Source organism: Pteropus vampyrus, unplaced genomic scaffold, assembly GCF_000151845.1.
Source record: "Pteropus vampyrus isolate Shadow unplaced genomic scaffold, Pvam_2.0 Scaffold137, whole genome shotgun sequence".
Classification (NCBI taxonomy): Eukaryota; Metazoa; Chordata; class Mammalia; order Chiroptera; family Pteropodidae; genus Pteropus; species Pteropus vampyrus.
Genome location: NW_011888918.1, coordinates 2,946,207 through 2,971,898, shown reverse-complemented (window position 1 = coordinate 2,971,898; position 25,692 = coordinate 2,946,207). Strand labels below are relative to the sequence as shown.

General features: G+C 49.7%; 2 protein-coding genes across 7 annotated transcripts in view; one reads left to right on the top strand and one right to left on the bottom strand.

Moving 5' to 3' along the window:
• The window catches only part of ADIPOR2 (adiponectin receptor 2), a 72,165-nt gene extending 68,622 nt beyond the window's left edge, over positions 1–3,543 (top strand). For 3 of the 6 annotated variants that reach the window (XM_011367808.2, XM_011367810.2, XM_011367811.2), the window contains one exon: positions 710–3,543. In XM_011367808.2, coding sequence (XP_011366110.1) covers positions 710–838 — 129 coding nt within the window. In that variant the 3' untranslated portion in view covers positions 839–3,543. The remainder of the gene's footprint in view (positions 1–709) is intronic. The other 3 variants (XM_011367809.2, XM_023535200.1, XM_023535199.1) reach the window with 2 other exon arrangements.
• A 3,329-nt stretch (positions 3,544–6,872) lies between these two features.
• Positions 6,873–25,692, bottom strand: part of CACNA2D4 (calcium voltage-gated channel auxiliary subunit alpha2delta 4) — a 130,294-nt gene continuing 111,474 nt past the window's right edge. The window contains exons 27-38 of the mRNA XM_011367884.2: positions 25,146–25,207; positions 23,904–23,948; positions 23,602–23,664; positions 15,199–15,269; positions 14,666–14,741; positions 14,059–14,111; positions 13,691–13,746; positions 13,370–13,390; positions 10,583–10,700; positions 8,725–8,837; positions 8,371–8,453; positions 6,873–7,649 (exon numbers count right to left, since the gene is read on the bottom strand). Of these exons, the coding sequence (XP_011366186.1) occupies positions 7,545–7,649; positions 8,371–8,453; positions 8,725–8,837; positions 10,583–10,700; positions 13,370–13,390; positions 13,691–13,746; positions 14,059–14,111; positions 14,666–14,741; positions 15,199–15,269; positions 23,602–23,664; positions 23,904–23,948; positions 25,146–25,207 (866 nt within the window). The 3' untranslated portion in view covers positions 6,873–7,544. The remainder of the gene's footprint in view (positions 7,650–8,370; positions 8,454–8,724; positions 8,838–10,582; positions 10,701–13,369; positions 13,391–13,690; positions 13,747–14,058; positions 14,112–14,665; positions 14,742–15,198; positions 15,270–23,601; positions 23,665–23,903; positions 23,949–25,145; positions 25,208–25,692) is intronic.

The following is a 25,692-nucleotide window of genomic DNA, read 5'->3' as shown; positions in this document are numbered from 1 at the left end:
TTTTGAAGTTGTTTTTGGTACACCGAGCATTTGAGAACCCCTTTTGAGATGTGAACTAGCATTCAGTGGAATAGGTTAAATCAGAAATAATATCACATGTTTGTAGACCAACTTTTTACTTGAGAAGGAAGCAAAAGGCCTTGCTTTACTAGTCTTTTGATACAGTATGTTGTTCATGTAATTCCAGAGTCGTAGAGCTGGAGGAAACTCTAGCCACCATAGGTTTTAACCTTGTACCCAATCCTGGAAATCCCTTTAGTTTTTCAAATAGAGAGCAACATTTAAATGACTGTAGCGCTGGTGCTTTAGTGCATGACAAAAACATTCATCAGCAATGAGGAAAATGCCTGTCTAACTGTAGCCCACTGCTAGACATCAAGGGACCCTTGGGGCCTTTGTGACCTGGTGACAAGAGTCTGTGTATGTCATTTGCCCCTGAATTCATCAGATACTCCAGTGTTAAGTGTGCACATTTTCATGTCTAGACTATAGTGGCAGCACCTTGATTTCTTTGGGGACAGCTGTTCTTCAGTTCAGCAGAATGTGATATGCCTAATGGATGTTCCAAGCCCTGTGGATACCTCAGATTTGAGCTCTGTCACCTCCATTCCCTGACCTCTGCTCAGTATAAATGATCTTAAAAATCTTTCGCAGACTTTTAATAATGTATGGGTTTTCTCTACTCCTCCCCCCTTTCTTTTGCCTCCAGTTTCACTCTCATCAGCTATTTCACATCTTCGTGGTTGCTGGCGCTTTTGTTCATTTCCATGGTGTCTCAAACCTCCAGGAGTTCCGTTTCATGATTGGCGGAGGCTGCAGTGAAGAGGACGCACTGTGATACCTACCACTAGCCAGGGACCATGACCCTGAACCAGGGCCTGCAGCGCCTGCAGGCCTCCCTTACTGGCTATTGATGCCAGTACCAGAGGAGCTCCCAAACTCTGACAGCCTCATGGGCTTTGACACCCCCAGGGGCTCCACGTGGCACGTGACTGAGAAGAAAAAAAAAATAAATCATACCTCAAAGGATGTAGTGCATCAATTTGGAGAAAAGGAGAAATGGCCCAAACCCTGACATAGTCTTAGGATTTATTGATTGAGGGCTCTGCAAGACCCTGGGCAAACTGGCTTCTTATCCATATCTTATTTATTTGTAGAAGATGGAGAAACAGTTTAGCTGATGGTTCATTCTTCTCCCTTTCTCTCTTCTTAAAACAATAATACAAAACCGATTTAGGTGAACATTTATATCCTATTAAGGGGTGGGAGTGTGATTTTAGATGTTCTTTTGGGAGAACAAAGAAATTAATGTAAATAAGATTTCTAACTTACTGTTTAAATAAGAATTTATATAAATGTTTAAAAAGGGTAGGGGAGGGAGGGAGAATTTTTGTATAGAGTGAAACATGCAAGTACCACACACTGTTTCAATTTTGCACAAAGTGACTGTAGGAGGTGATAGCCCCAGAATGTAAAATGCCTTGGTGCACCAAGGTGCCTTCTAAAGGCTGACATACCTTGGACCCTGGTGGGGCAGAGAGTACAGCCCCAGCCCAGTGATCACATGACCACTCTCATGCCTGAGGGCCTTTGGGGGTCCTGAGGTAGAGTGAGGTGGTGTGTATTTTCTCAGTGGAAGTAGCATGTGAATGGCTAATAGGATGTGTTAAAGGCTCTAGTTAAGGTGTCCTTTGAGAGACTGACTTGTTTCTCATGCTGATGACCTTCTAAGGAGTAGGGCCACCTGCTTGGGAAAGTCAATTATGCTGGCAAAGGGGTGGTGGAGATAGTGGGAAGAGCTCTGGAAATGTTAACACAGGGGCTGATCTGATTACTTCCTGTCATCCTGTTCAATTTTGTGGTGATTTTTATCTGATTGCAAGGATGTGACAGTTCTCCATATCCTTGTTATGGAGCTTTGAAATACTCTGGAAACTTCCCTCTATTAAAATCACTGCCCTGACCATCCTTCTTCTTCCTGGGAATAAAAATTGGCATTTTCCTGGCATCATAGTTACTGACATGGAACCAGCCACAAAAGAGATTCTGCCTTGTTCAGGTGCCTCCTGAGCTCATTGACATAGGTTGGGAGAGTGCTTCCTTTGGATTAGGAAAGATGAGTTTCACCTGTGACACACTGTCTTGGTGAGCCTCAGTATGACAGACATATCAGCTCTCCTTGAACAAAAAAGCCAGTGGAACTCTTGTAAAGCAGGGCCCAGTTCCCACTGTGGAGTTATCAGCAGTCTCTGAACCCTGTTTTTAAGGGATAGCATGGGGGCAGTTTGCAAAGGAAATCATATGTTATTGTCAGGGAGTCTGGTAGAATCTTTAAAGTTTAGTTGAAGAGTGGCTAGAAGTAAAAGATCGCAAGTGTCCCAGAAGTACTCTGTTGTGTCAGGGAGAGTGGCAAGGGGAGGCTCTGGTTCACAGAATTCTGATCTTGGCTCATAGGTGAACCATCCAACAAGCATTTGAGTCTTAGGTTACTTACTGTCTTCTATCTTAGACTTCAGGTGATTAAGTTACATCCTGGGGATTATGGATACTAGAACTAAACATCAAGGCCCTAAGCAATGGGGGCTGGCATCCACAACTGGTGTTTAGGACTATGGGAAGGATTTTCTACTTATTTAGTATAGGGTTTTCTCAGTTCTTTTTCTCCTTTCTCTCCTCTTCTGATCTCCAGCAAAAGCTGGGAACCAGCAAAAGCTGGGAAGAACTTACGAGTATTTTGGTTCTAGGTCATTGCCCTAGGTTCTAGGTGGATCCCAGCAAAAGACTCAGTGGGTGAACTGGCGCAGTGCCTGACAGAGCAGTATTACTCCCTTTGAGGAGAAATAGTTCAGCAAGACAGTGCCATCAGGAAGGAAGCTCACTTAACTCCATGGAAGCAACAGCACATATCCGAAGCCAGACTTGCTCTTTGGTCATGCACTTTGGGATATGGGGTATAAGATGCAGCCCTGAAAAAAAACACCAACAGAGGTCGCAGTCTCTGGGCCCAGTTGCCCCACAGCCCAAAGGAGGAGCTGAATCTAGTTCAACATAGCACAAACCCCTAAGAAAAATGAAATTTAACATCAACAATGTATAATCCAGTAAAAATCTCCCTCTTTATGGTGTGTGTGTGTGGGTGTGCGCGCGCGCACCCATTTACGTGTGTATGTCTTTGTGCAGCTCACTACCAGCAGCCTCACTGAGCACTGGGTCTTACAGTGCTCGCTGAGAACTCACCAGGTTGGCGCCTGAATGCCTTACTCTCAGCACTCAGAGGCTGGCTTGTTCTCTGCAGATTTTTAATTTTCTTTTTTGGCCCTAAGCAGATTAGGACCTCTACAGCTTCATTCTATCATCATTAAATAGTGGCCTTTTTCAGTATTTTTTCCCTTTCCCTTTATAAATTGCCGAAGCCACAAAGCACATTTTGGGGGATCATAGAAGGTTGGCATTTCAGAAAGGCATCTGTACAATGGTTCCATTCACCATGGGATTTCCCTACTTGCTGTATTCTCAACTTCCAATAAAAAAACCCTGATGGAACTTTTGTTGTGTATTTTTTTACTTCCTCTGCTTACCTCCCCAAGGCTTACGTGAATTTTCAGAAACTTTCTAATCTATACAAATCAAAGTGCTTATGCCCAACTCACTTTCTCCCACCTTTCTGACCAAGTCAAGAATGGAGGGGAGAGCTAACTCCAAGGGCCAGTTCTTTATTAGAGTTTATAAATATAATACCTAACATGATGAACATATGCAAAAAGGGATCTCTTAAAGGACTCTGTACCTCATAATCATGACCACCACCCTATGAACTGATCAACTCCCTTTGGTGAGAAAACAGGCTTAGAAAGGCTAAGGCTGACTCTTGTGCCAGCACTCTAAGAAGAAAATTCATCTTAAATTGTCTCATGTATATTGACTTAAAAGTTCTGGGGATTTTTAACCCCTCTGTAATTTAAGAAAGAAGAGGAATCCCAACCCTTTTGTCTTACGTAAATTTAGTTTTTTGCAGGGGAATTTCCAGTATTGGGATAATAGCTCCACTCTGAGCTCTGATTTTTAAGTACAGGTAAAACTTAAGGGTTTGCCATATACTATCTGGGTGTCAAACAATGGATGGAATTCTGCTCTTGAAAAATAAGCTAGACCTACAAATAGCTCATTTGGTTTTTTCCTAGCTTTTTGCTACAAGCTTTCAGTGCCCACTTTCTCAGGTGCGGTTTGTGGATATTGGAAATAGGTAAGGACAAGTTTGAATTTTGACTTTATAAGAATGCTAGGGCTCTGGGTGGCCTAGAGAAGCCTGTGGACAGTGTTGCTTTAAAATTACCCCAGAATTAATTCCTCATATCTAGAATATTTTGCTTCAGTTACAGTACATTCTGTATTTTCCATCCCTCAGTGGGAATGAACTGTGGGCCACTACTCCCTGTGTCCTAATGTATTAACTTTTCCTGCCTTCAAATATTTGACTTAGTGAAACAAGGTTAGTCTGGCTATTGTAACTTTTGCTTGTGATGGCATGGAATGGACTCAGTGAACCCAGAAAAGCAGAGAATCCAGCTGCGCGACCACAAAAGCCTCTCGTTACTGTCCTCCATCCCTGACTTGGCCACACTGACCTCGAAACGAGAGGTAGGTTCAGAGCCCAGTTCTGCCATTTGCCAGAAGACAGGAAAGAAGTCGCTTATTTCCCTAGCCTGTTTTCTTTTGTTAAATGGGGCTTATAAAATAATCTTTGCATCTTCCTCCGAGATGTTTTTACTGATCACCATTTCTCAAATTTCTCATAGCGACTGGCTAGCATTTCTCCCAAACTCTTGCTCTGATTCCTCCCATTGTGGTCAGTGACTCCTTCCCTCATATTTACAATTCTGACTTTAAGATGTGTCCACTCTCTTGCCCTCCTGAACTGAAACTTCACTTAGTATTATGAAGTGACTGGTGAAGCATTTTACCTGAAAGCACAGCTATTAAAATACATAACATTATTAGGTGGATTTAGTAGTTATGTCCCTGTACTGAGGAAGGAGGATCTGATAGCAGTCTTGAGTTCTTGGTCATCCAAAGATGTGCAACATTTATAAGAAAACAGATTTCAAGATTTTGTACCCCAAACTCTTCTCATTTATTAAATGACTTTGGTTTTAACTTCGTTCCTCTGAAATCGAGGCTATGGCTCTTTAGCTTGACACAGGCTGCCACCTGCTGTCCTTTAGTGATTTTGTTAAAAGTAGAAAGAGGAAGAATAGCTCTGACTTTCTAAGGCAAAACTCACAAGAATAGTCTGTTCTCCAAGCTAGAGAGCAAGGCTAGTTTATCAGAAGTGGTCTTTGTTCCAATGGTTCCTAAAGGGATTTCCAGACCTTATAGTCCCCTCCTGGCCGTGCAGAGATGGAATGAAGCGGACAAAACGAGGCCAGCGCTTCCTAAGCTTGGTTTTAAACTATATGGCTAAAATAGTTGATAAATTTACCTGAAAATGCTCTCCCTTGTTGGATGGTGAAGACGATCCTTTCAAAAGACAACACCAGATTGTTGTCCTAGAGAGATACCAGCAGTCGGTGTCTGGGAGGCAGTAGTTGAGATCAGATGCCGTTGGAGGCCTGAAGACTTGTTAACGCCACAGAAAGGCACATGAATGGCTGTGGCCCTTGCAGGGTGGGGCTGGAATCCTGGGGAGGGAGGGCTCCCTGCTGCTTACTCACCCACCTGTGCCAGATGCACACTTAACAACCTTTGCCTGCTGTTCCGTGCATCTAACCTGTAGTTTCTTGGTCCCCTCTTCCATGAAACAAGGTAATAATAATAGGCATATCATGTGACTATCACATTCAAACCTCACAATACTTTTCTAATAATTTGAAGTCAATTTTCAACTCTGTGCTTCAGTTTCTTAGTCTTTAACATGGGACTAATACCAGGGCCTGCTTCGGAGGGGCGTTGTGTTGAATGAGTTAATAGTGGTTACTTCCATTGTACATGTAAACCCTACCTGTTCCTTCCACTCTGCCACTTAAACTGAGTGAGTGAACTTGAGTCTATCCCTTATTTTCTCTGAGGTTTGATTTCTTCAGCTGTAAACAGGCTGTTAATTCTTACCTCACAGGATTGTTGTGTGACTTAAATGGTAACGGAAATAACATTATGTAATCAATATACAGCATTTTACAAATGCGTGTGTTTGTGTCGAAACACAATAATGAATGTTTTAGTGAGTTGGCCTACTCTAGAGAGAAGTGGGGCCAATTTCTGGTGGGAAACTTGTACTTTGAAGTGTGGAGGTCTGAGAAGAAGGTCCCTCAAGGCCCTGTGCGCTGTCTTTGCCTGTCATTTGGGGCTTGGCTAGACCTCCTCATTGGAGGTTGTTTAAACTGAAAGACCTGAGGCCATCCCAGATTTCTACCCAGTCCTACCTTTAATGTTGCTCTCACAGTGCTGTCTCTCAGGAGCCAGATCTGAGGGGGAGAAAGGAGAAAACTCCAGGACCTCAAGACCCTGGAGGAGGTATATATGTGGACAGTGAGTTCCCAAACATAGCACCCTTCCTGGTGGCCTTTGCTTGGCAAATTGGAATGTTCCCAAAAGTTCTAACCCCAGGAACAGAGCCAGGTAGTCTCTTTTGTAGATCTGTGACCAGAAAAAGACTATCATGGGACCTGGACCTCCTAGGGATTCCAGAGTTAGCTCTCAGAAGACCCCTCACTATGCCGCTGTGAAGGGCTACTTTCCCTGGGGCTTCTCTGCTCGCTGAGCTATTCCTATCGCTTCCGCTGAGCTCATGTTACCTTCCAATGCAATATCTGTATACCTCACCGTATTGGCTTTTTCTTAGATGCAAAATTTCCTTAGTTACGGCTTTGCAAAAGTGTTTTTAGAAGTGTTTTAATAGCATTAATTTGCAGACATCACATGCAGCCATGGTGATGTAAAAGGATTCTGAACACAGGCTTGCGTGCCTCCCCCCCCCCCCGCCCCCAACACACACACAGTTAGTTAGAACTTTTTTGAGCAGCAGCAAGGAAATCGAGCTGCCTGGACCATGTGCCTCACTTTGAGGAAGCTATATTTCAAGCTTTGTCTCCTCTTCTCTTTGTCTCATTTTTGCTGTTGGTGCTGTTGGCCTCATTCTGCTCCTCTTTCTCAAGACCTTGGGTTCTACTGAAGACCAACCAAATTCATTAGAAACGGCTGACGTTGTTTTCGTGGGTCCGGACTTCTGGAGAATAAATGGAACTAAATTCTTTTGTCTGTGTCCAAGTTGAGCTCATGTTAGACTCTCAAAGAGGAGATAGGAAGGATGGAAGAATGCCCATCAAGATGGGGTGGGTGGTACCAGCCATCCTGGAAGGTCTTTGGGAAGTGGTTTCTGGTTCCATCCAGCAACCTCAGGAGGCAGTGACCATTAGCTCAAGATTGAGATAGCACTGACCTGTGTGATAACCCAACTGTAGTGAAGTAGATCCCACATCAATTGTTGACTCTTTAAAATGTCTCTGGAAGGATCACCTTGTCAAAACAGAGGTCAGACTGGGTGGGGGTCACCGCAGCAGCTGGGTTGGTAGTGCCCAGGTACACAGAGGCAGCAGGAGGAGGGAGAGTGAGGCCGAGGTGTCCGAGGTGCCACCACAGTCCTGGGCATTCTCCTGCGAATCCAGAGCAGCGATGAAGGTGCGGCATTCAAGGTGAGGTAACCACTCCAGCCAGAGGAGGCAAGGAGTAGGGATGGGGTCTCTAGGACTAACAGGGGCCAAAAACCCGGGGAAAGAGAGGAGTTCCAGAAAGTAGAAGCATCGCCACCTTTCTTAGAATCCCTTTCTTTTAGGGGAAAGTAGAGGCTGTCACTTAGCCCAAGAGCAGGGCTCAAGACTTCTCAAGACTGGCTGTGGGGTCATCCTCTGAGAATGACTTCAAGGACGCCATCAACTCTGGGAGCTTCTTTGATGTGGATTATCTGTGGCAGCCATATCTAGCAAAGATGATAATGTGCATAAAGCACCCAGCTTAGGGCCTGCCACATGGTGGGTGCTCAGTAAATGTTGGTCACCGTTAGTATTATGCACATAATGGTTTCCTACCATTTGATCAGTCCATTCAAAGCTAAGTGCAGCGACAATGAGGAAAATATAGGGAGGCTGTGTTTTAATTCACTGAGGGCCTAAACTCTGGGAAATGTGGCTTTCTTTGTAGAAGTCCCCTTGGGTCCTGGTTCACTTAGTATTTGAATGCACATATATGAATATATTTATGTGCAACTGCATTCCTGTGTCCAGCTGCATATATCTGCAGGTACACAGGCATAGTCACAGAGCCGAGGTTTTGGGGGTGAAGACCAAGCCCCGCCCTTCACCCCCCAGCAACCCTCACCTCTGGATGGAAGGCATGGCAGGAGTCTGGTCGCCTGCGGAGCTTCTGGGAGCGCATCCTGTCACACTTGACAGAGGCATTATGTGCAGGATTCACTGTTAAGGTGAACACCTCATGGCAGGAACTGATTCTTGGAGACTAAGTTCTGGAAAAGTCCAGGGTACCAACTGCCTTGGAAGTGGCTTCTGGGGTCAGGAGGTAGCACCCAGAGGCCTGGGGGAAGGGTTGGAGAACAGATCATTATGCTCTGTGTGGGGGTTTATGTTGGTGGTGAGGGAGGGTCCGAGCCCCTCAATATTTCCTGCACCTCCACCCCTCCCTCATCCCATACATCCTGGAAGATTGAAAGGATATATTTGACTTCTGTAGCCTCCTGCAGGACTGGCGGGAAGATGCTACAGTCACAGGTGGGGTCTGTCACCAGGAGGAGAAGGTTACTATTGGGAATCTGTTGAATCACAAATATCCTGCAGCAAAGAGAAAAGTGGGGTCCTGGAAATCCATGGAAGGCTTGACATTGGGCTTCTAGGGAAAAAACTTTCTGGATTTCTAGTATGGAGTTGAGGTGGCAGGGTAAGAAATGGAACCATGAGACAGTTCAGAGCAGGGCAGCCACAGGAAGAGTCCTGGGCGACTGACTAAGTGCTATTGCTTTATCTTACCCACAAGTCCTTGCAGTGGTACTGCATCTTTCCTAGAAGATTGGAGAAGGTGAGGCTGTCCAATTTGGGACATTTTTGAGAGTGAAGGAGTTGTTATTAATATGTGCAGTGACTTAGATATAACTTAGGACTGCGCCAAACAAATAGGGATGTGTGGCAATCCTTGTTTTGGGTGAGTGTGGCCATGGCAGACCATATGGGGAAGATGCAATGCTCAGTTTTGGCCACAAGGTGGCACAGTGCTCCTGCACACTGCCCAGGAGTCCTGCAGAGGGAGGGAGTAAAGGATTATGGCAAGCCTGTTACGCACAAGGCCTGGTACATTACATAATATTAGCTGCCATTTAGCATTTCCTCTGGGCTGGATGATTTTACACACACACACATACACACACACTTATTTAACTTTCACCACACCATATAGGTTACTCCTGTTTTGTCGATGAGAAAACAGGCTAGAAGAGGCTAAGTAACTTGCCCAAGTTTAGACAGCTAGGAAGTAGCAGAGCCACTTTTTAAACTCAAGTCTGTCTACTCTAAAGTCTTGGCTTTGCACCATCCTTATAAGATTTTGAGCTAGGTGCACAGACAACAATAGTTCCAGGAAAACCTCTGTGTTAAGATTAAAGCCGCCCAACATTGCACACTAGTCAGGGATGGGAGCTTGGCTCTGCCTGATGCCAACGTCTGAGGTGTTGCACTATAAAATAATTTGCTTGATGTCTGGGGTCTCTTGGGGATATCCTGGGAAGCCCCTGCTAAAAGCAAGTCTGGCTAAGGGGACACTCTAGAGAAGGCCATTGCCTGCTGGCCCAGGACAGAGCTTCCTGGGTGGTGAGTTCCTCGAGGTCAGAGTTGGGAGTCAGCAAGAGAGTATTTTCATTCAGGCCTCCCTGCCTTCCTGAGCCAGGGCTTGGCACAGCTGGCTGGATCAAGCTGTATCTAGGTGGGAGAAGATCTGAGCATAGGCTGAGCCCACGTGCAGCTCCCGGCCTAGGAATGGAGTTGCCAGATGAGGTTCAACAATGCTATGAACCTTCTTCCAGCCCACTCATTCCCCGAGAACCTCCTTAAGCTTTCCTGTTTCTCTGCATACACAGATTTCTAAGAGAGAGCTGACTCGTTTCTTCCCTCAAATCTACCCTTGCCTCCCAAGGTCTCAACAATGGACTTGAGCTCATATAGCCCTGACCCTGAGTGAGACAGATAATAAATAGTGGGATCATTTTTTTTTTTTTTTTGGTCTGGAATGGCTTTGGGGCCTGGAGTGGGGGTGGACTTGCTGATATAGGATCTGGCCTCAGGACCTCCTTTCCCTAGTCCCCCTAACACAGCATACCAGACTGTCCCCTGTCCCCAAGTGGCCTCCTCCCTCATACCGTCTGCCTCAGCCTGTTTCCTTCACTAAGGAAAGTGGGAAACAAAGGTCTCTGGAGCGTGACCTTCCACTCAGATCGCCCCTCCTTTCTTCCCACTTTAGAGATGACCCCTTGTGGGTGATCAAGCCCTGCCCCTAGGCTGGGGACAGGTAAAGCTGACTCGGCTCTTACTTCTGGCAGGCCCCGCACTCTAGGATCCCATTGGCCTCCTGGATGGCCCTCTGGTGCACGAACACAGGGTACTCCGTGTCGCAGGGCTGCAGCGTGTCCTGTTTCTTGTGTTTGTGGGCTGTGGGGAGACAGAGGCGTGGGGGGGAGAAAGGCCTTAGAAGTCCTGCCTGCGGGGATCTCGGCTTCAACATTTCCAGGGCAGGTATGGCCACTACACCCCCTAGTCCATTTCCAGATGGCTCCCTTGTTAGAAAGCTCTCAGGACGCATGAAAGAGGGGTGAGGTGGGAGAAAAACAGAGAAGGAAAAGGGATCGAATAAATGGAGCAGAGTGGATTGCAGTGGAAAGGGCAGAAGACTAGGCATCAGGGGCCTTATATGTCAGTTGTGTGTGATGGACACACTAGCTCCATGACCTTGAGAAAGCCACTTCCTCTCCTTGGAAGCCACTTCCTCTTCATTGTAAGCTGGTGTTGGGACAGAGGTGGAAATGTACTTATCATTAAGGCTCCTTTCAGCATTTCAGACCCCTCCAGGGTCTGAGAGGAAAGGAGAGGCAGTAAGAGAGCTGAGGTGTGGCTTAGGGGAGACTATAGCACTTTAATCACATCACTCCTCTGATTCATTATGGACAAGTGACATTTTCTCAGGTCTAGCAAAGGTGCTTTACAAGTGCAGCTCCTGGATGAGCCCTGCTCTCCTGTCCCTGTGGCTGCTTAGAGAGCAGAGTGGCGATGGCCAGGGGCTGAGGGAGGCCTAAGCAGCCCCTAGCCTCTGGGGCTCCTCATTGCATGTCTGTGTGGTGCACTTGAATCCACTCAGAAAGGACTCGGCACAAAGAAAAGTGGAGGACCTGGGAGCCTGCCCCAAAGGATCCATGTTTGTTCCTGAGGTGAGCAAAATGCAAACAGGGCCAGTTCACAGGCTGAATGACATTATTTCTGTTTAAAATAGCAGTGCCATTTTGTTAAACAGTACTTCTATCTCTTCAAGGCACTTTCCATGCTATTCCTCTTATTTTCAGGGCCTGTCTGTGAACTAGGCGGAGCAGGCAATAGTCTCCCGTTTTTTTGTAGGTGTGATCTTTTGCAGGGTCACACAACAGTCGGTAGGGGAGCTATGGGTCTCCTTAACTCCCAGACCCAGAAACTTCCCACCAGACCTTGATGGCAAGAGGAGATTCCAGGCTGCACACAGGGAAGTCCCAGCTGAGTGGAAGAACCTTAGTGTTCAGCTGGCAGTCTGCACAGGTGGTCAGGTTTTGGCCACAGTCGCACTGGCCTTCAAGGGCTGCCACTGGGCGGCCCTGCTCTCCAGGCCCCTCGCAGAGCATGAGTGGGCACTCTGACTAAAGCCTGCAAAGGCTCGCAACCTGGCTCCTCACCTTCCGGGCCCAGTTACACAGGCCTCGTACCCAGTAGGGGCTGGCCGAGGGCTGGCCTGTCTACCCCATCAGCTGAGTTACTTTGTGTGGGTAGGCCATCTCAGTGATGACGAGAGTAACCATGCCAGCAACGGTAGGGTGAGTGGCTTCCCCAGGGTCGCACAGCTGGGGAGGGGCAGCAGGGCCTGCACTCAGTCCAGGCCTTTGGACTCCAAGCCTAGTGCTCTTTCACTGAGGACATGGCTGACTGGCTGGATTGGGGAGGAGTGGAGCTCCAGGGACAGCTGTCCTGAAGATGAGAAATTCTCAACGAGTGAAGTGAGGAAGATCGCTCTCAGCTTTTTCAGGACGAAGCTGCTTGCAGAGAAAGACAGAGAGGAGGAGGGACCTGTTTCTACATGGGTGGTGACACATGGTTCCTGGTTCTCGTCACAAACACCAAGTGACTATGAACTGCCCCAGAGCGGTCCTGTGAAGACTGTGGGGTGTGATTTCCAAAAGGAGTTTGGAAACATGGCAGGAAATTGGCCACGTGAGCCGAGGGTCAAGGACGCCTACAGTAGAGGCAGAGGGAGGGAGTGAAGCACAGTCAGAGAGATGACACAGTGGAAATTATTTTTTCATCAGGAAGCCAAACTCTGTGAAAAAGCAGAGTTGGGGAGCACAGCCTAGGCAGTGGAGCAGTGGCAGAACCCCACGGAAGAGGCTCTATCGGCATGGAGGGGTTGAGCAAAGCCAGCTAAGGAGAGATGGTCCTGTGTGGTAGGGGAGCCTCGGGCCACCAGGGAGTGGAAGTGATGATGTCCCTTTGCATTTTAAGATAAGGCAGCCTCGCTCTCCTTGGGGTGTGGTCCAGAATCACAGCTGGCTCTGACAGTGAGGACATTTCTTTGATTTGTGGTCAGGGCTTTGAGGAACACTGTCCTCAGATAGAAGGTCATGGGGCATATATTATCCCGAGAGTGTCCCAGTGATCAGACGAGGCCCCTGCCTGCCACCCCTTCAACCTGAGCACTGCTGAGGGCGCAGGGGACGCCTGAGCTGAAGGCACCACTGTTTGTGCTTCACAGGGTGACCTGATGGCCACTCACTTGCCTGTGGTCATAGCCACTGGACCACATGACCTCTTAGATTTATAAATGTTCTCACCCACGGAGATGGCTGGGGCGTTCCATCTTCCCTGGCGTAAGACTGTCCTTGTGTGGGATGAGGTCTGGGCTATCTTCCCGCCCCTAAGGAATGGGGCTTTAAATTGGGAGAGGCCCCCTGAGTCAGGGGTGCCTGGGGATGAAGACAGCTCAGCCCTCTTGGGTGCACCCCTTTAATGGAGAACTGAGGATGGGCCCTTTGCAACTCTGTGCTACCCTGTCCCATCCACCTGGTTCCATAGTGGGTGCTACTTACAGTGATGGAAGACAGACTTGGCTGCCCAGAACATGAGACACGGTGCAGGGTGGGCATAACGTCACATGAGGTCAGGACGTCACAGGGTGATGATGTCGCATGGAGCAGTGGTGTCCAGAGATGGTATGATGTCACACAGAGAGGTGAGGGGAGCCAGGAGTGAGGGGAAGGTGATGAGAGAAGGCCAAGCAGGATGAGATATGAACAATGAACTCTCCAGAGTTCCCATCCCCTCTGCCACCCACCTAGAGGTGATGTGTTTCCCGTTAGCTGACAAATGGCACTGGTATCAAACACCTGGTTACAGTAGCATGTACTCACCCTCCGCCCCAGTGTCCGCATACTGGGAGCCCCAGGTGCTCCACTCCAGCAGGAACCTGTCGGACACAGAGCTGAATCTCGGAGGCCTGACAGCTGGAGCACCAGCGCTCCCAGGTGGTCCCCGGTCCAGCCCCCATCCTCTGGGACACCTTCCTCCCTGCTTCAGGGCTCCCGGGTGGGCAGAGAGGTGCCCCTCCCTGGCAGCAGCATGAAGGAGGAGGCCTCATACACTCAGGGCCAGTTCCTCCCTGGGACCTTGCCCTCCTCCTCTGGGGTCCTGGGGACCTCAGACAGCTTGGCTCTAAGGGCTCCCTCAGAAACCACACCTGTGTGAAGACCCCAGCCCCCAGCCTCAGCCCCCCACTCACAGCAAAAGCTCATTTGCCAGCCATCTGGTTGCAGTCAGGAGGGCAGAGATGGGCTGGGGAAGAGAGGGGACACACGGTTAACCCCAGGCCCAGGACAGTGCCCCAATCAGCACCACCATTAGAGACCACGACCCTGGGATGCCCCCTCCTGCTGCCACCACCCAACCCCTTCCCAGCAGGGGGAGCCCGGAAAGCTGATTTCTCTGAGAAACTCCTACTGCAGGCCAGACATCTCAGGTTCGACATGCCCGTCAAGAAGCCCAGGCTTCATCCTGATGGGCCACCTGGCGATGGTCCTAGAGCTCCTGACAGTCTGTGAGACCACACTAGGAGGTGAGGTTAGGAGCCAGAGGCCTTGTATTTCATGAGCTGCCAAAATAATTCCCTGAAGCCCCGAAGGTAAGCCTTTCAGGGCTGGGGGTGGGGCAGGCTGAGTGCAGAGATCAGGGGTGCAGGCGGAAGTGGGAGAGGACTTTTTGGTCAGTTTAAAGTGGGGCCCTGAGGCCAGATGCCCACGAATGAGTGAGACAAGGGACCAGGTGACCTCATTTTAGGGTAGGTGGAGGGCTTGCTGTCTGGCAGAGGAGAGGTCGAGGGTAACACTCACGCTGGCCAGGGGCCGGGCGGCGCTGTGATGCTGGTTCGGGGGTTTGCACATGGCCTGGTAGTCATACATGGTCACTCTGAAAACCGGAGACAGGATATGGCAAGTCCAGCCCATTCCCTGCTCCTCCCCCATCCTGTCACCGTCCCTGTCCTGTCCCTGTCCCATCCCCATCCTGTCCCCATCCCCTGCCCCAGAGGAGTCTGCTGCAGGGTTTTCATTCTCTGAGATTCCTGACAGGTGCATATGTTAAGATGGGAAGATCAGAAGACAGCACATGCCAAAAGTTACATTTCTGTACTTTGCTTTAAAGAAAAGGAATAGCAAATTTGGGTTTCCTTCCAAGGCCCCACACGAACTTATGCCCCTCCCATCCCTGTCAAACCTCTAGCTTCAGAAAGATTGCTTTTGGAGCTCTTTGGGGCTCTCACTATAAGTTTTTGAGGTCAGGATTCCAAGATCTGTCTGGACCATTTAGCATCAGAACCCGCCTTTTCTGCGTGTATTCAGACTGGGGAGAAGCATGTCCCACTTACTGGCTGAACACCCCCGTGCTGAGCAGCTGGGTCATAAGGGCACCATCCACCTCCCCTAGGAATCTTCCCACCTGTGTGGGAGAGAGATTGAGAAACAGAGAGAGAAGGGTGAGGACTTCTAAACTACCTGCCTTGGCCCAGGGCTCATTTCTGAGCTCCAGTCTTTACTGCCAGTTGGGTTTTCCCTGCAAATGCTCTTCAACATAATCAAAACAGGATTTATTCCCCCTACCCCCTCTAACCCGATCCCCCGCCATATTCTCATTTCAGTGCTTTTTAAGCTCTAAGTTATAATCCATTAGCTGGCTATGAAATCAATCTGGGGTTACAATCACATTTTTTTAAAAAAAGGTACAGAACTCCTTTGAACACTTGCAGTGTGAATCGCTTACAGTAAGGTTAAACAAAGCTTTGCGAAATTTAATGGTATATATCTTGTGTGTGTGTGCGCGCGCGCATGCTGGGTCAGATATAAAATGTATTTCTTTCTGTGTCTCACACTGGCACCCCTATCACCCGGCTCAGTAGGTGTGAGAACTCGGGAGCTGTCTTTGATTTCCCCTCCCTCAGCTCCCTTCCATCCTCCCACCAGCGCTGGCTTCTCTCTTTTCCAATTAATCAGTGTTTACTGTGGATCTGTCATTCACCATCCCGACTCCATGGATAGCAACTTCACATACGCCCTCGTCCCCTCTGCAGTCCACTTGGCCCTCGTAACTGAGTTCTCTCCCCGTCCCCCGTCACTGTCACCACTGCTGGAAAACCTTTCTCACACACAGCTGGGATTTGGCACTCTCTTTTTTGTTTCCTGGAACGGGACCCCTGCACCCTCTTCCTCTGTCTCTCCTTCATTACCCATCAACCAACACTAGGTGAGCACCTGACTGTGTCCAGGGTACCCTCCAGTCGATAAGGTCCCTTGGTCAGCTCACCCTCATGCCTGCTCTGCGGCCTCAGACTGCCCTCCAGCCTCACTCCTGCACTGCCCTCCCACTCGCCCTGCCTCTTGCTCTTGCTGGTCCAGTGGAAGAGCTTGGACCTAGGTGTTGGATTTCGATCCAAATTCTGGGTCTGCCACTGTCTGCTGTGTGACCACAGCAGGTTATTAGAAAGATTGGGGCTAATTTTTGCCAAGTGTCTGGCCCACAGTAAATGCTGGGTGAGTGGTGGCCAGTGTGACAAAAAGACACTAGGCCTGGCTCTTCTTCTTGCCTTAATTACCCTTCCTCGTTCCTCACTCCAAGGAGTCTTTCTTTCCTTGCCTTCCAGTCAGAATTAATGCCTCCTTCCTCTGTACTCAGAAACTGACAGGTTAATGACAAAACCACACAGGAGAAAAACGAGAGTTACGAACATGAGGTCTTCAGACTTATCTGAGCTCTGCTGTCTCTGTGCCTGGAAGGCCTGTGTGTTCTGACAGGGAGGGCTGAGCGGCTTCTTCGCAGAGAGCAGGGGACAGCAGGGGATAGCAGGGAGAAGGTAAGGGCATTCCAGTGACAGAATGGCAGGCAGGAAGGTGAGAGGCCGCCAACCCTCTCTGTTCCTCAAAGCACAGCCTCGAAAGCTCTGGAGTTCCTCTAGTTCCAGGGGTCCCTCTCAGCTGCTTTTTGCTCTTCCAGATATTGTGTGTGTGTGTTCCTGCATTACCATACAGCAGGATCCTGCTGGGCAGGAATCCACCTCCCGGCTCCCCACCGACCACACAGTATCTTGTTCACGGTTATTACTCAGTGCATGTCTGAGTGACTCAGGATGTCTCAGGATTACTCAGGATGTCTGAGTGAACAGGCAGAGAATGTGCAGGGAGGTGGAATTGAGGCTCCCTTACGAGGCTGGCCCCAATTCCCATATGCCTGCCCCATTCTCCTCCCTCACTCTAGCCTTATTCACCAAAAACCCTGTTGGCTCGGGCACTTGATTCTGAGAAAGGAGGTCCCCGAGAGTAAGACAGGATCCTGGACACTGGGAAAAAATGTATCCTCCTCTGTAAAGAGGCAACTTAATTTTTAGGATATGTCACTCTGGTAGAGAATATCTATCCTCCCCTTCTTTAGTCCCGCAATCCCAACTTTAATTATGGTAGCAAGATGCTCAACTAAAAGACGACATTTCTCAGACTCTCCTGCGGCTGGAGCTAGCCAATGAAATGTGAACAAAGTCACAGGATGGACTTCCGGGAATCTGTTTAAAGGGAGATGACTCTGCAGGAGGTAAACTTTGTTCTTGGCTGTTGCCTGTCCCCTTTTTCTCCTCTGGAAAGTGGACCAGAAGGCAGGAGCTCCTAAAGCCATTTTGTGATCTTGAGGATGGGGACACCTGGTGACCATACTATACCAGGCCTGGGCTGCCTTCATCCAGTTAAAGAAAATACACCTTTCATTTGTTTAAGTCACTGTGGTGGGGATTCTATTCCTGACAGGAGTATGCAATTCCTAGCTGATATAATTTTATTTGAACTTAGAGTAAATCGGTGCCTCAAATAGGTAAATTGGTTGAATTTCCTGAAACTGCAAAGCCAAGGTCCAAACAGTCAACCTTGGGTACCCTGTCAATTTAGGCCCCCCAGAATGAATGCGGAGGGGCAGCCAGAGCACATCACAGGAGGGAGACTACAGTCTCCTTATAGCCATAGCACTGTAAAACAGCTCTGGGAACCCCAGGCTCCTGTGCCAGGAGCTCTATCTGCCGACGAGGTTTGCTTACACCGGGGTAGGGCTCTGCTTTCATCTGGGATGACCCCCACACAAGCAATGGTCCCTTGGGCTGCCGAGCTCTGGGGCTGGAGCAAAGGGCCTGGGGCTTCCTGAGTTTCCAGTCTGGAATGAGGTATTGTGAGGTACCACCCAGGAGCCTGGAGCAGGAAGCAGATGGGGCAGGTGGCAGCCAATACAGCAGAACTAACGAGTGTCCTGCTGGCCGGCAGCAGTCCCTGGTCATAAGCTAATTTGCATGCCTGCGTGAGGCTGCTGTCCCTAGAGAGAAGGGAGACTGGAGAATGAGCTGAGGCGAAGATTCACTCTGGTGTTTGAATGGAGCAAATGTCACATGGTTTCCTTACCTAGGAATAGCCTCAGTTTCTTCTTCTCTAAAAACGGGATAATTCATCGTCTTAAGGGGTGTGAGAATTAAATGAGTTACCAGCGTGAAATCCCTGCGCCTGGCTCCAAGTGAGGACCAGACCTTTCCCTCCTTCCTGCTGTACAGCCTCACCTGGCTCCCCTGAACTGCCCAGTCTCCTGACAAGCACCTTTGACCCCACAGTGGGGCAAGGAAGAGTGTGGAGGAGTGGGCACCAGCTCCACACTCCTGGAGAGCCTCTGCCACCATCGGCCATCTTGGGGTTCAAGTGATCCGCTGAATTTCACTTAAGAGACACCCAGGCTGAGCTGCCCAAATGAGGCTGCCTTGGCCCCAGGAAAGTAGAATGTGGGAGAGCCCAGAGACATGGCGAGGCAGGTGGTGAGGAGGGGGGCTGGAGGGGCAAGTTCACGAGCACGTGCAGGGCAGGGAGGCCAGCATTTCTCCTGCACCCGCCTCACTCACTGCACTGGGAGTGACTCAAAGACAGCCTGCCGTGCCATGTGAGCAGGGAGGACAAAGGACTTGGACAGGCAAGGAAGGAGAAGGAGAGCCAAAGAAAACAGAGCTGAGGCCCAGGAAGGGCGCATCAGGGGTCCTGAGAGGGCAGAAAGGGTTGCCCTGGTCTGAAGGCCTTGCAGGACCTGGCTGTGTGGGCTGAGGGTGAGGAGGGAGGAGGTAATATGCCTTCTGAGATTTAAGCCTGTAGGGAGAGACACCACAATGGGGTATCTGATTTTGCAGTTCTGCTGCCCCTTCAAGGTCCATTTTGAAGCTCCTGTGTGTGGGTGCTTCCCACAGGCAAATGGAAGGACTCAGAGTCCTCAAATCCAGGGTGATAGATCCACTGTAAACACTACAAAAATCCACGGAGCTGTTGTCTCTCTCTTGGTCCCAGCTGTCTACTCTCTTTCTAGGCCCCAAATACAGGGCCGTAATCCTGTCATTTGTAGTTCTTTATTATAGGAATGAGCCCTGAGCTGAAAGGCCCAGTGAGGCCAAATGTCTAATCAGCAGGCCTGGAACACTACCAGGACCAGGGGACAGCCAGGCATCCCTCCCTCAGGCAGGCTGCAGATGGTGCTCTGAAGCTTCTGTATGCATACTGTTTGCTGGGTAGGAAGACCTCTGTGAGGAAGGGCTGGAGAGGACTTGTCTGGGAAGAATCTTTGCATCTAGAAGAGTGGCAGGCTTCTCTGCTCAAGCCCCCAGGTGGACCTTGGCAAGGAGAAGTAGTAGCCTGACCTTTTGGCACATTAGCCCAGTCTGTAAAGTACATCCAAATCAACTGTAACTGGCATTAAGGCCTAGGCACCGGTTCTCAGACTTTACACACCAGAATCATGAGAGGGCTTGCCACAGCACAGATGGTGGGCCACCCCAGAGTTTCTGATTCCCTAGGTCTGGGGCTGGGCCTGGGAACATGCATTTCTGTCAAGCTACCAAATGCTGCTGATGTTGCTGGTCCCCCCACCACACTTTGAAGCCTGGGGATAGAAGAGGGAGGGGGAGGAGTGAATTGGGAGAGGGCCCAGGACATGTGGCAGTTGGTGGTGCTTAGGTGTGTATAGGGTGGGGCAGGTTTGGACGGGTGGGTGGGTGTGTGGTGGGACAATTCTGAAATGCTTTAACAATGGCTCCAGCCTCTTGACAGTCATACTCTTGTGTAAGCCTGTCTCCTGAGTGCAGGCTGGATCTAGTAACTTGCTTCTAGTGAATGGAATATGGTAAAAGTGACCAGATGTCACTTCTGAAATTAGGTTCTCAAGACCGTGACTTCCCTCTTGCTGTCCTCTCTCTGCTCGTCTTCGCACACTTGCTCTGATGAAGCCAGCTGCCATGTTGAGGGCTGCCCTCTGGAGAGGCCTGCCCAGCTAGCAACTGAATCCTGCCAGTGACCATGTGAATGAGCTTGAGAGCTCAGCTTCCTCTAGTAGAGACTTGAAATGACTTGAATGGAGCAGCTCTGGCTGACGCCTTTTGCAGCCCTGTTACAGGCCTCTCCCCGGTAAGCCACACCCAGATTCCTTACCCCCCAGAAACTGGGAGATAGCAAGTCTTGTGGTTTTAAGCCATTAAGTTTAGGGTAATTTGTTATGCAGCAATAGATACTGCTACGGAATTATTGAATGAATTATTTGGGGGGGAAAAAGCAAATATAAGTGGGTGAGTAGCCTGACCTGGATGGCTGCCAGGTGCTGCTTATATCATTGGTGTCTCTGGCCTGGGTGTAGCTCACCGGACTTGCAGCCTGCCACATCTTCCAGAGAAGGCCACTCTCCCTAGGGTCACCCACCTGCCCAACAAATTCTCAATTTCTGTCAGAACCCACGCTCTCTCAGTTTGGTCTTTTCTAGAAACTCTCTCCCCCTCACATCATTGCTCTTTACTTGTAAGTCTGGCTTTTCTGTAGCTGTGAGTTTTAGGTTCAATAACTTAAACTTGCAGATCCTCAGTTTTTTCCTCTGGTATAAAATGAGACTAATAACATCACCAGAGATGATCAGGGGACTCACAGTGGGGGAGGGCAGAGGGGAAAGCAAAGGGCTGTGTTAGAGGTGAGGGTAACCAAGCATGGTAGGCATTTGGGGCTCTGAAGGAGCTTCTAAACGGTCCCGACCCTCTCAATGAACATCAGATTTCATTTTATTTACACCCTGCTTTATTTTACAAAGGATTTTAAAAACTATCGACAATGTTATAAGAATAGTTGAGAAAGCAGGGATAAATGAGCTAAGTAGACATCGACTTTATAAAATATAAATCTCTCAACAACTGTTTGCTACCATATATTAGCCAGAGTTGTACCCGGTGAGGTCATGATTTGTGAAGACATGTGAGCAGGTGTGCAATAGGACCAAAGTGAGTTATGCAAAGGGCCCTTTGGGGGTGCCTGTCACTGGGCCTTACTCCCTGCAAGGTCGTCCTGCTACCTCTCAAGCAGGGGTCAGCAAATGATGGCCCATGGGCCAAATCTGGCCCTTGAGCTCAGAACGTGTTTCTATTTTCAAATGGTTGGAAAATATCAAAAGATTAGTAATATTTCATGATACATGAAAATTATGTGGAATTCAAATTTCAGTATCCATAATTCAATTTTATTGGAACAAAGCCATGCTCATTCATTTAGATACTGCCTGTAGCTGCTTCCGCACTACAACAGCGGAGCTGAGCAGTTGTGACAGAGACAGTCTGAACCCAGAAGCCTAAACATGCACTATCTGGCCCTATCGGAAACCGTTTGCTGACACCTACTCCAGAGCATGGCCTCTCAGACTTGGCTGTTCTCTCTCTGTGTCTTGCCGCTTTCTTTCCCAAGCATCCAGACTTCCACACTCTTTCTGGAACTTTGGCTCTTGAAAGCCAACACCACAGGGACCTGGAGACACTGCCCGGCTCAGTTCCTCAGGGCAGCAGGGGTCAAGGCATGAATGATTGAGAGCATCAGATCGGCCCAAAGCCTCTTTCCAACAACTGGTTTCAGCTTCTTTCATCACCCATTTTCTCCCAGAGCATCTGAGAAATATTAAATGGATTGGTGCTCTGTCCAAGGAAGAGTGGGCATGGCCAGAAGGGGGCATGATGAAAGGGACAAGGAAGAAAAGGAGAGGTACCCAGAGAACCGCGTGAATGATTAGCAGTTCGAGTCCTACTGGAGATGGCATGATAGTCAGCCGGCCCCCAACTCCTACTAATGAGGAAAATGGGTGACACCATCTTTTCTTCACTCCTGCTGCTGAGACATGTTCTACCGAAGTGGTCATTGAAAAACTCTCCTTAAGGAGTCAGATGCCATGGCTGCAGGTGCCCCTTCCTCAGCTGCCCTCTTTCCCACTTCTCCTTCCTATGCCCTGCTTCCTGCCATGGTGACGACATCTTTGGACCCTGCGGCTGGCTCTGGTGAGGTCAGAGCACAGGGATAGCCGTGGCCGCGACCTTGGCAACACCAGCCTGCTTCCCCAGCTCTGCTGACACCCCAGGCATTGAGAGTCGCAGGGCCAGAAGTAACCTTAGAAACCTTGGAGTGCAGCTCCCTTATTTTAGAGAGGAGGAAACTGAGGTACAGAACATGGAAACTGCCTAACCGAATCACATATCTAATTGTGGCAAAGCTCACACTGGATCCCTTCCGCTGAGGCTCAGCCTGGAGCCCACTTCGATGCCTCTGGCTTGTTTCAAGGAAATACTTCACGTAAAGATATTCAGGTTTGGTTCAGGTTTGAATAAGCTTCTTTTTTAGTTCGATTGCCGGTTAAATAAACAATTAATTTGGGGGCCCAGTTTGGAGCCGAACAAATGCAGAATTATGATTGTACCTTTTCTTTTGCCTTTCTGAGCACATGTGGGGTCCAGGGAGACAGCCACATGCCTGAGGGGAGACCGGGTGTGCGAGCCGGGCTACCGCATGAGAAGCATTGTCTCCGTCCCTTTATTTTCTCTCTAGCAAGTGGAGGGTCAGGCTTGCTGGGTTAGAATAGGATTTTCCATGAGGGAGGTCCAGACAGCACACAGTGGGGAAGGCCTGGACCTTCTGGGCCCCATGAAGGTAGAAGGGGAGGGTGCTATGGTCTGAATGTGTCCCCCCAAATTCACATGTTGAAACCAAACCCCAAGCTGATGGTCTAAGGTGGACTCCTTTGGGAGGTGCTTAGGTCGTGAGGGCAGAGCTCTCAGGAATGGGATTAATGTCCTTGTCAAAGAGACCCCACAGAGCTCCCTTGTCCCTTCTACCACATGAGGACACAATGAGAAGTCTGTGACTCAGATGAGGGCCCTCACTCAACCATGCTGGCACCCTGACCTTGGATTTCTGGCCTTCAGAACTGTGAACGATAAATTTTTGTTGTTTATAAGCCACCCAACTTGTCATTTTTTGTTATAGCACCCTGAATGGACAAAGGACCAGAGGAATGTGACAGAGGGGACTGAGATAATGAGCAATAGGAATAGGAGGGTGCTTAGGACTCTGGGAGGAGGCCTCTCGAAGGCCGTGCCTATCAGCGACACAGCTGCAGCACAGAAGACGTGGGGCCCTGCGATGTAGCTTTGCTGAGCCTCTCGTTGTGTGAACAATTTCCCTACCAACCACAGGAGCCGGCCAGATTAGTTACGGACAAAGTAAAGAAGTGATATTTTCTCTGATCATCTCAGTTGAAAAGTGTCTGAATTTTGTAATCTTGCCGTGTTGACTTTGGTTTCAAGAGGAGACCTCATTCTCTTCAGACCTTTCACCCTAATTGGTTCTAAACTAGGATTGCTTCCTTTCTTTGATGACACGGCTGCTGGATGACGTGACTCTCTACCTCCACTTCCCCAGCACCTTACCTCTTGGGACCTCTCTGAGATCAGGATGAACCCGTTGTTGTCGATGACGAAGCAGTCCAGGTCCTGAGGAGAAACCGGAAGGGACATGAGGCCAGGCCCTACCGCTGACCCCCTGGGTCCCCGCCTGTCCTGACATTTGAGAAGGCAGACCTTCATGTTTAGTGAGAAGGTACCCTCTGCGGAGCTCCGCACTGCAGGGAAGGAGGGAGTCTGGGAAGGAGGGAGGCGGCCCACCAAGAGGGTGCGGTAGAGGAGCCCATGGCGTCTGCCTTCTGCCCTCTTCACACTGGGGAGGAACTTACACTGTCCTGGCAGCTCCCTGGGCACGGTTCGCTCACAGTCCCGCACTGGAAGGAGAGGAGAAACGGTACGTCACGCATGCCTGCGTGCCTGTATGGCAGATCCACGGTGTGTGAGCGTGTCCGAGTGCTGTGTGTGGTACATTTGTGTTGTGTATTTACATGTGAGGCTGGTCGATGTGTGTTTGGGACATACTTGTGGTATGTGCACGTGTATGTGTATGTATGGTATACATGTTTGATGTGTGTCTGTGTATGAGGTATGTGTAAGGTATGTGGTATGTGGTATGAGTATGTGTGCATGTATGGTATGTATGTGGGGGTGTGTGCATGTATGTATTTGATGTGGTGTGCATGCGTGTGGGGAGGGCACTGAAGCAGGACCCTTGCTGGCTGGCAGCAGCCAGAGCACACAGGGTCAGCCCCTCTGAGGGAGCCATGCCCCTGAAGAGAGAAGGTCAACCGCATCACTGGAAGCCTCCCGGCAGGCTTCTTACTGTTCTTTGTCATCCTGCATGACGTGGGGGCTGACCTCAGGCTACTGGGCTGCTGCTTCTTCCCCCACCCATCCCTTCCATCTTCGTTCTCTGGTTCCCTGAACTTGGTCTAAGTGACGACGAAGCAACAAGTGAATGGGGGCCATGGAACAGAGGAGGCTTATTGCCGTGGGGGCAGATTCGGGGCTGGAGGAGCCTGTGGAGGACAGTGAGGAGCCCAAGGAAGCCTGGAAGAGCCTGAGTCTGAGGGCTCGGGGGAGCAGAGGCTGGAAAGAAAGAGGCGGGATGGGAAGGGCTGTGGTGAGGCAGCCCTTGAATAATGATGGGAAGGGATGGGCAGGCCACAACTACAGCTTGGATCTTGACCAGAGGGGCTGAGGCGAGTAGTCTCCTTACTCTGCCCTGTGGGGAGGCTGTGCAGGGGGCTTCGGGGCAGCAGAGACGTAGCAAAAGACAGGCCAGGCCCAAAGGGGACGCTGTGTCTTGCCCTTTGTCCCAGGTCTAAGCTGAGAGAGAGCACTGGGTAGGGAAGGCTGGGACCAGAAACTGAGGCTGGTGGCAGAGGCATGGGGAGCTGAGAACAACAGAGAAGGAGATTATCCAGGAGAGCCGACAGAGGACCCCGAAGGTGGCCCGAGAGGTAGTGGGGCAGCTGGGAGAGCAGGTCTGAGAGCAGCAGCCCCTCCTCACCACGGGAATGTTGGTGAGTCCTCCGGCCCCTACCTAGCTCTGCCACCATCACACCCACCTGCTGTGTGGCTGCCCAAAACATGCGCTGCAGGAACTCCAGCCTCATTTGGATGCCCACTGCTGCAGGAAGCAGGAAGAGGGAGGGTAAGACCATGAGTGTGTTTGGGGGGAGGGGAATGGTGGGAGGGAAGAGAAGGTGAGAGAAAAAATAGATTCAAGTTAAAGAGAGGAGGTGCATCGGCAGGAACTGAGGGGAGAGATAGCACCCGGGCAGAGAAAGGATGGGGAGATCTGAGTCAGATGGCAGAGTGCGAACTGAGGCTCCTGAGGAGAACAGGAGAGACTGGCAGCTTCTGTCTTTCCATCGCAGAGGATACGAGAAAATGGTCCAAGAGGCCTGAATTCTAGAGAACAACGAGGACGGCACTCTTCCTTGGATCCTGGGGAACTCAAGGCAGGTACACTGGGCAGACCATTCTCTCCTTTCCCATAGATGGAAAAAAGAGGTAGAGAGACAGAGACATTTGTTCGAGGTCATGTGACCAAAAGTGGTGGGACTGGAATTCACGACCACTGGGGGTTGGGTAACTCCTGGGGCCGCCTAG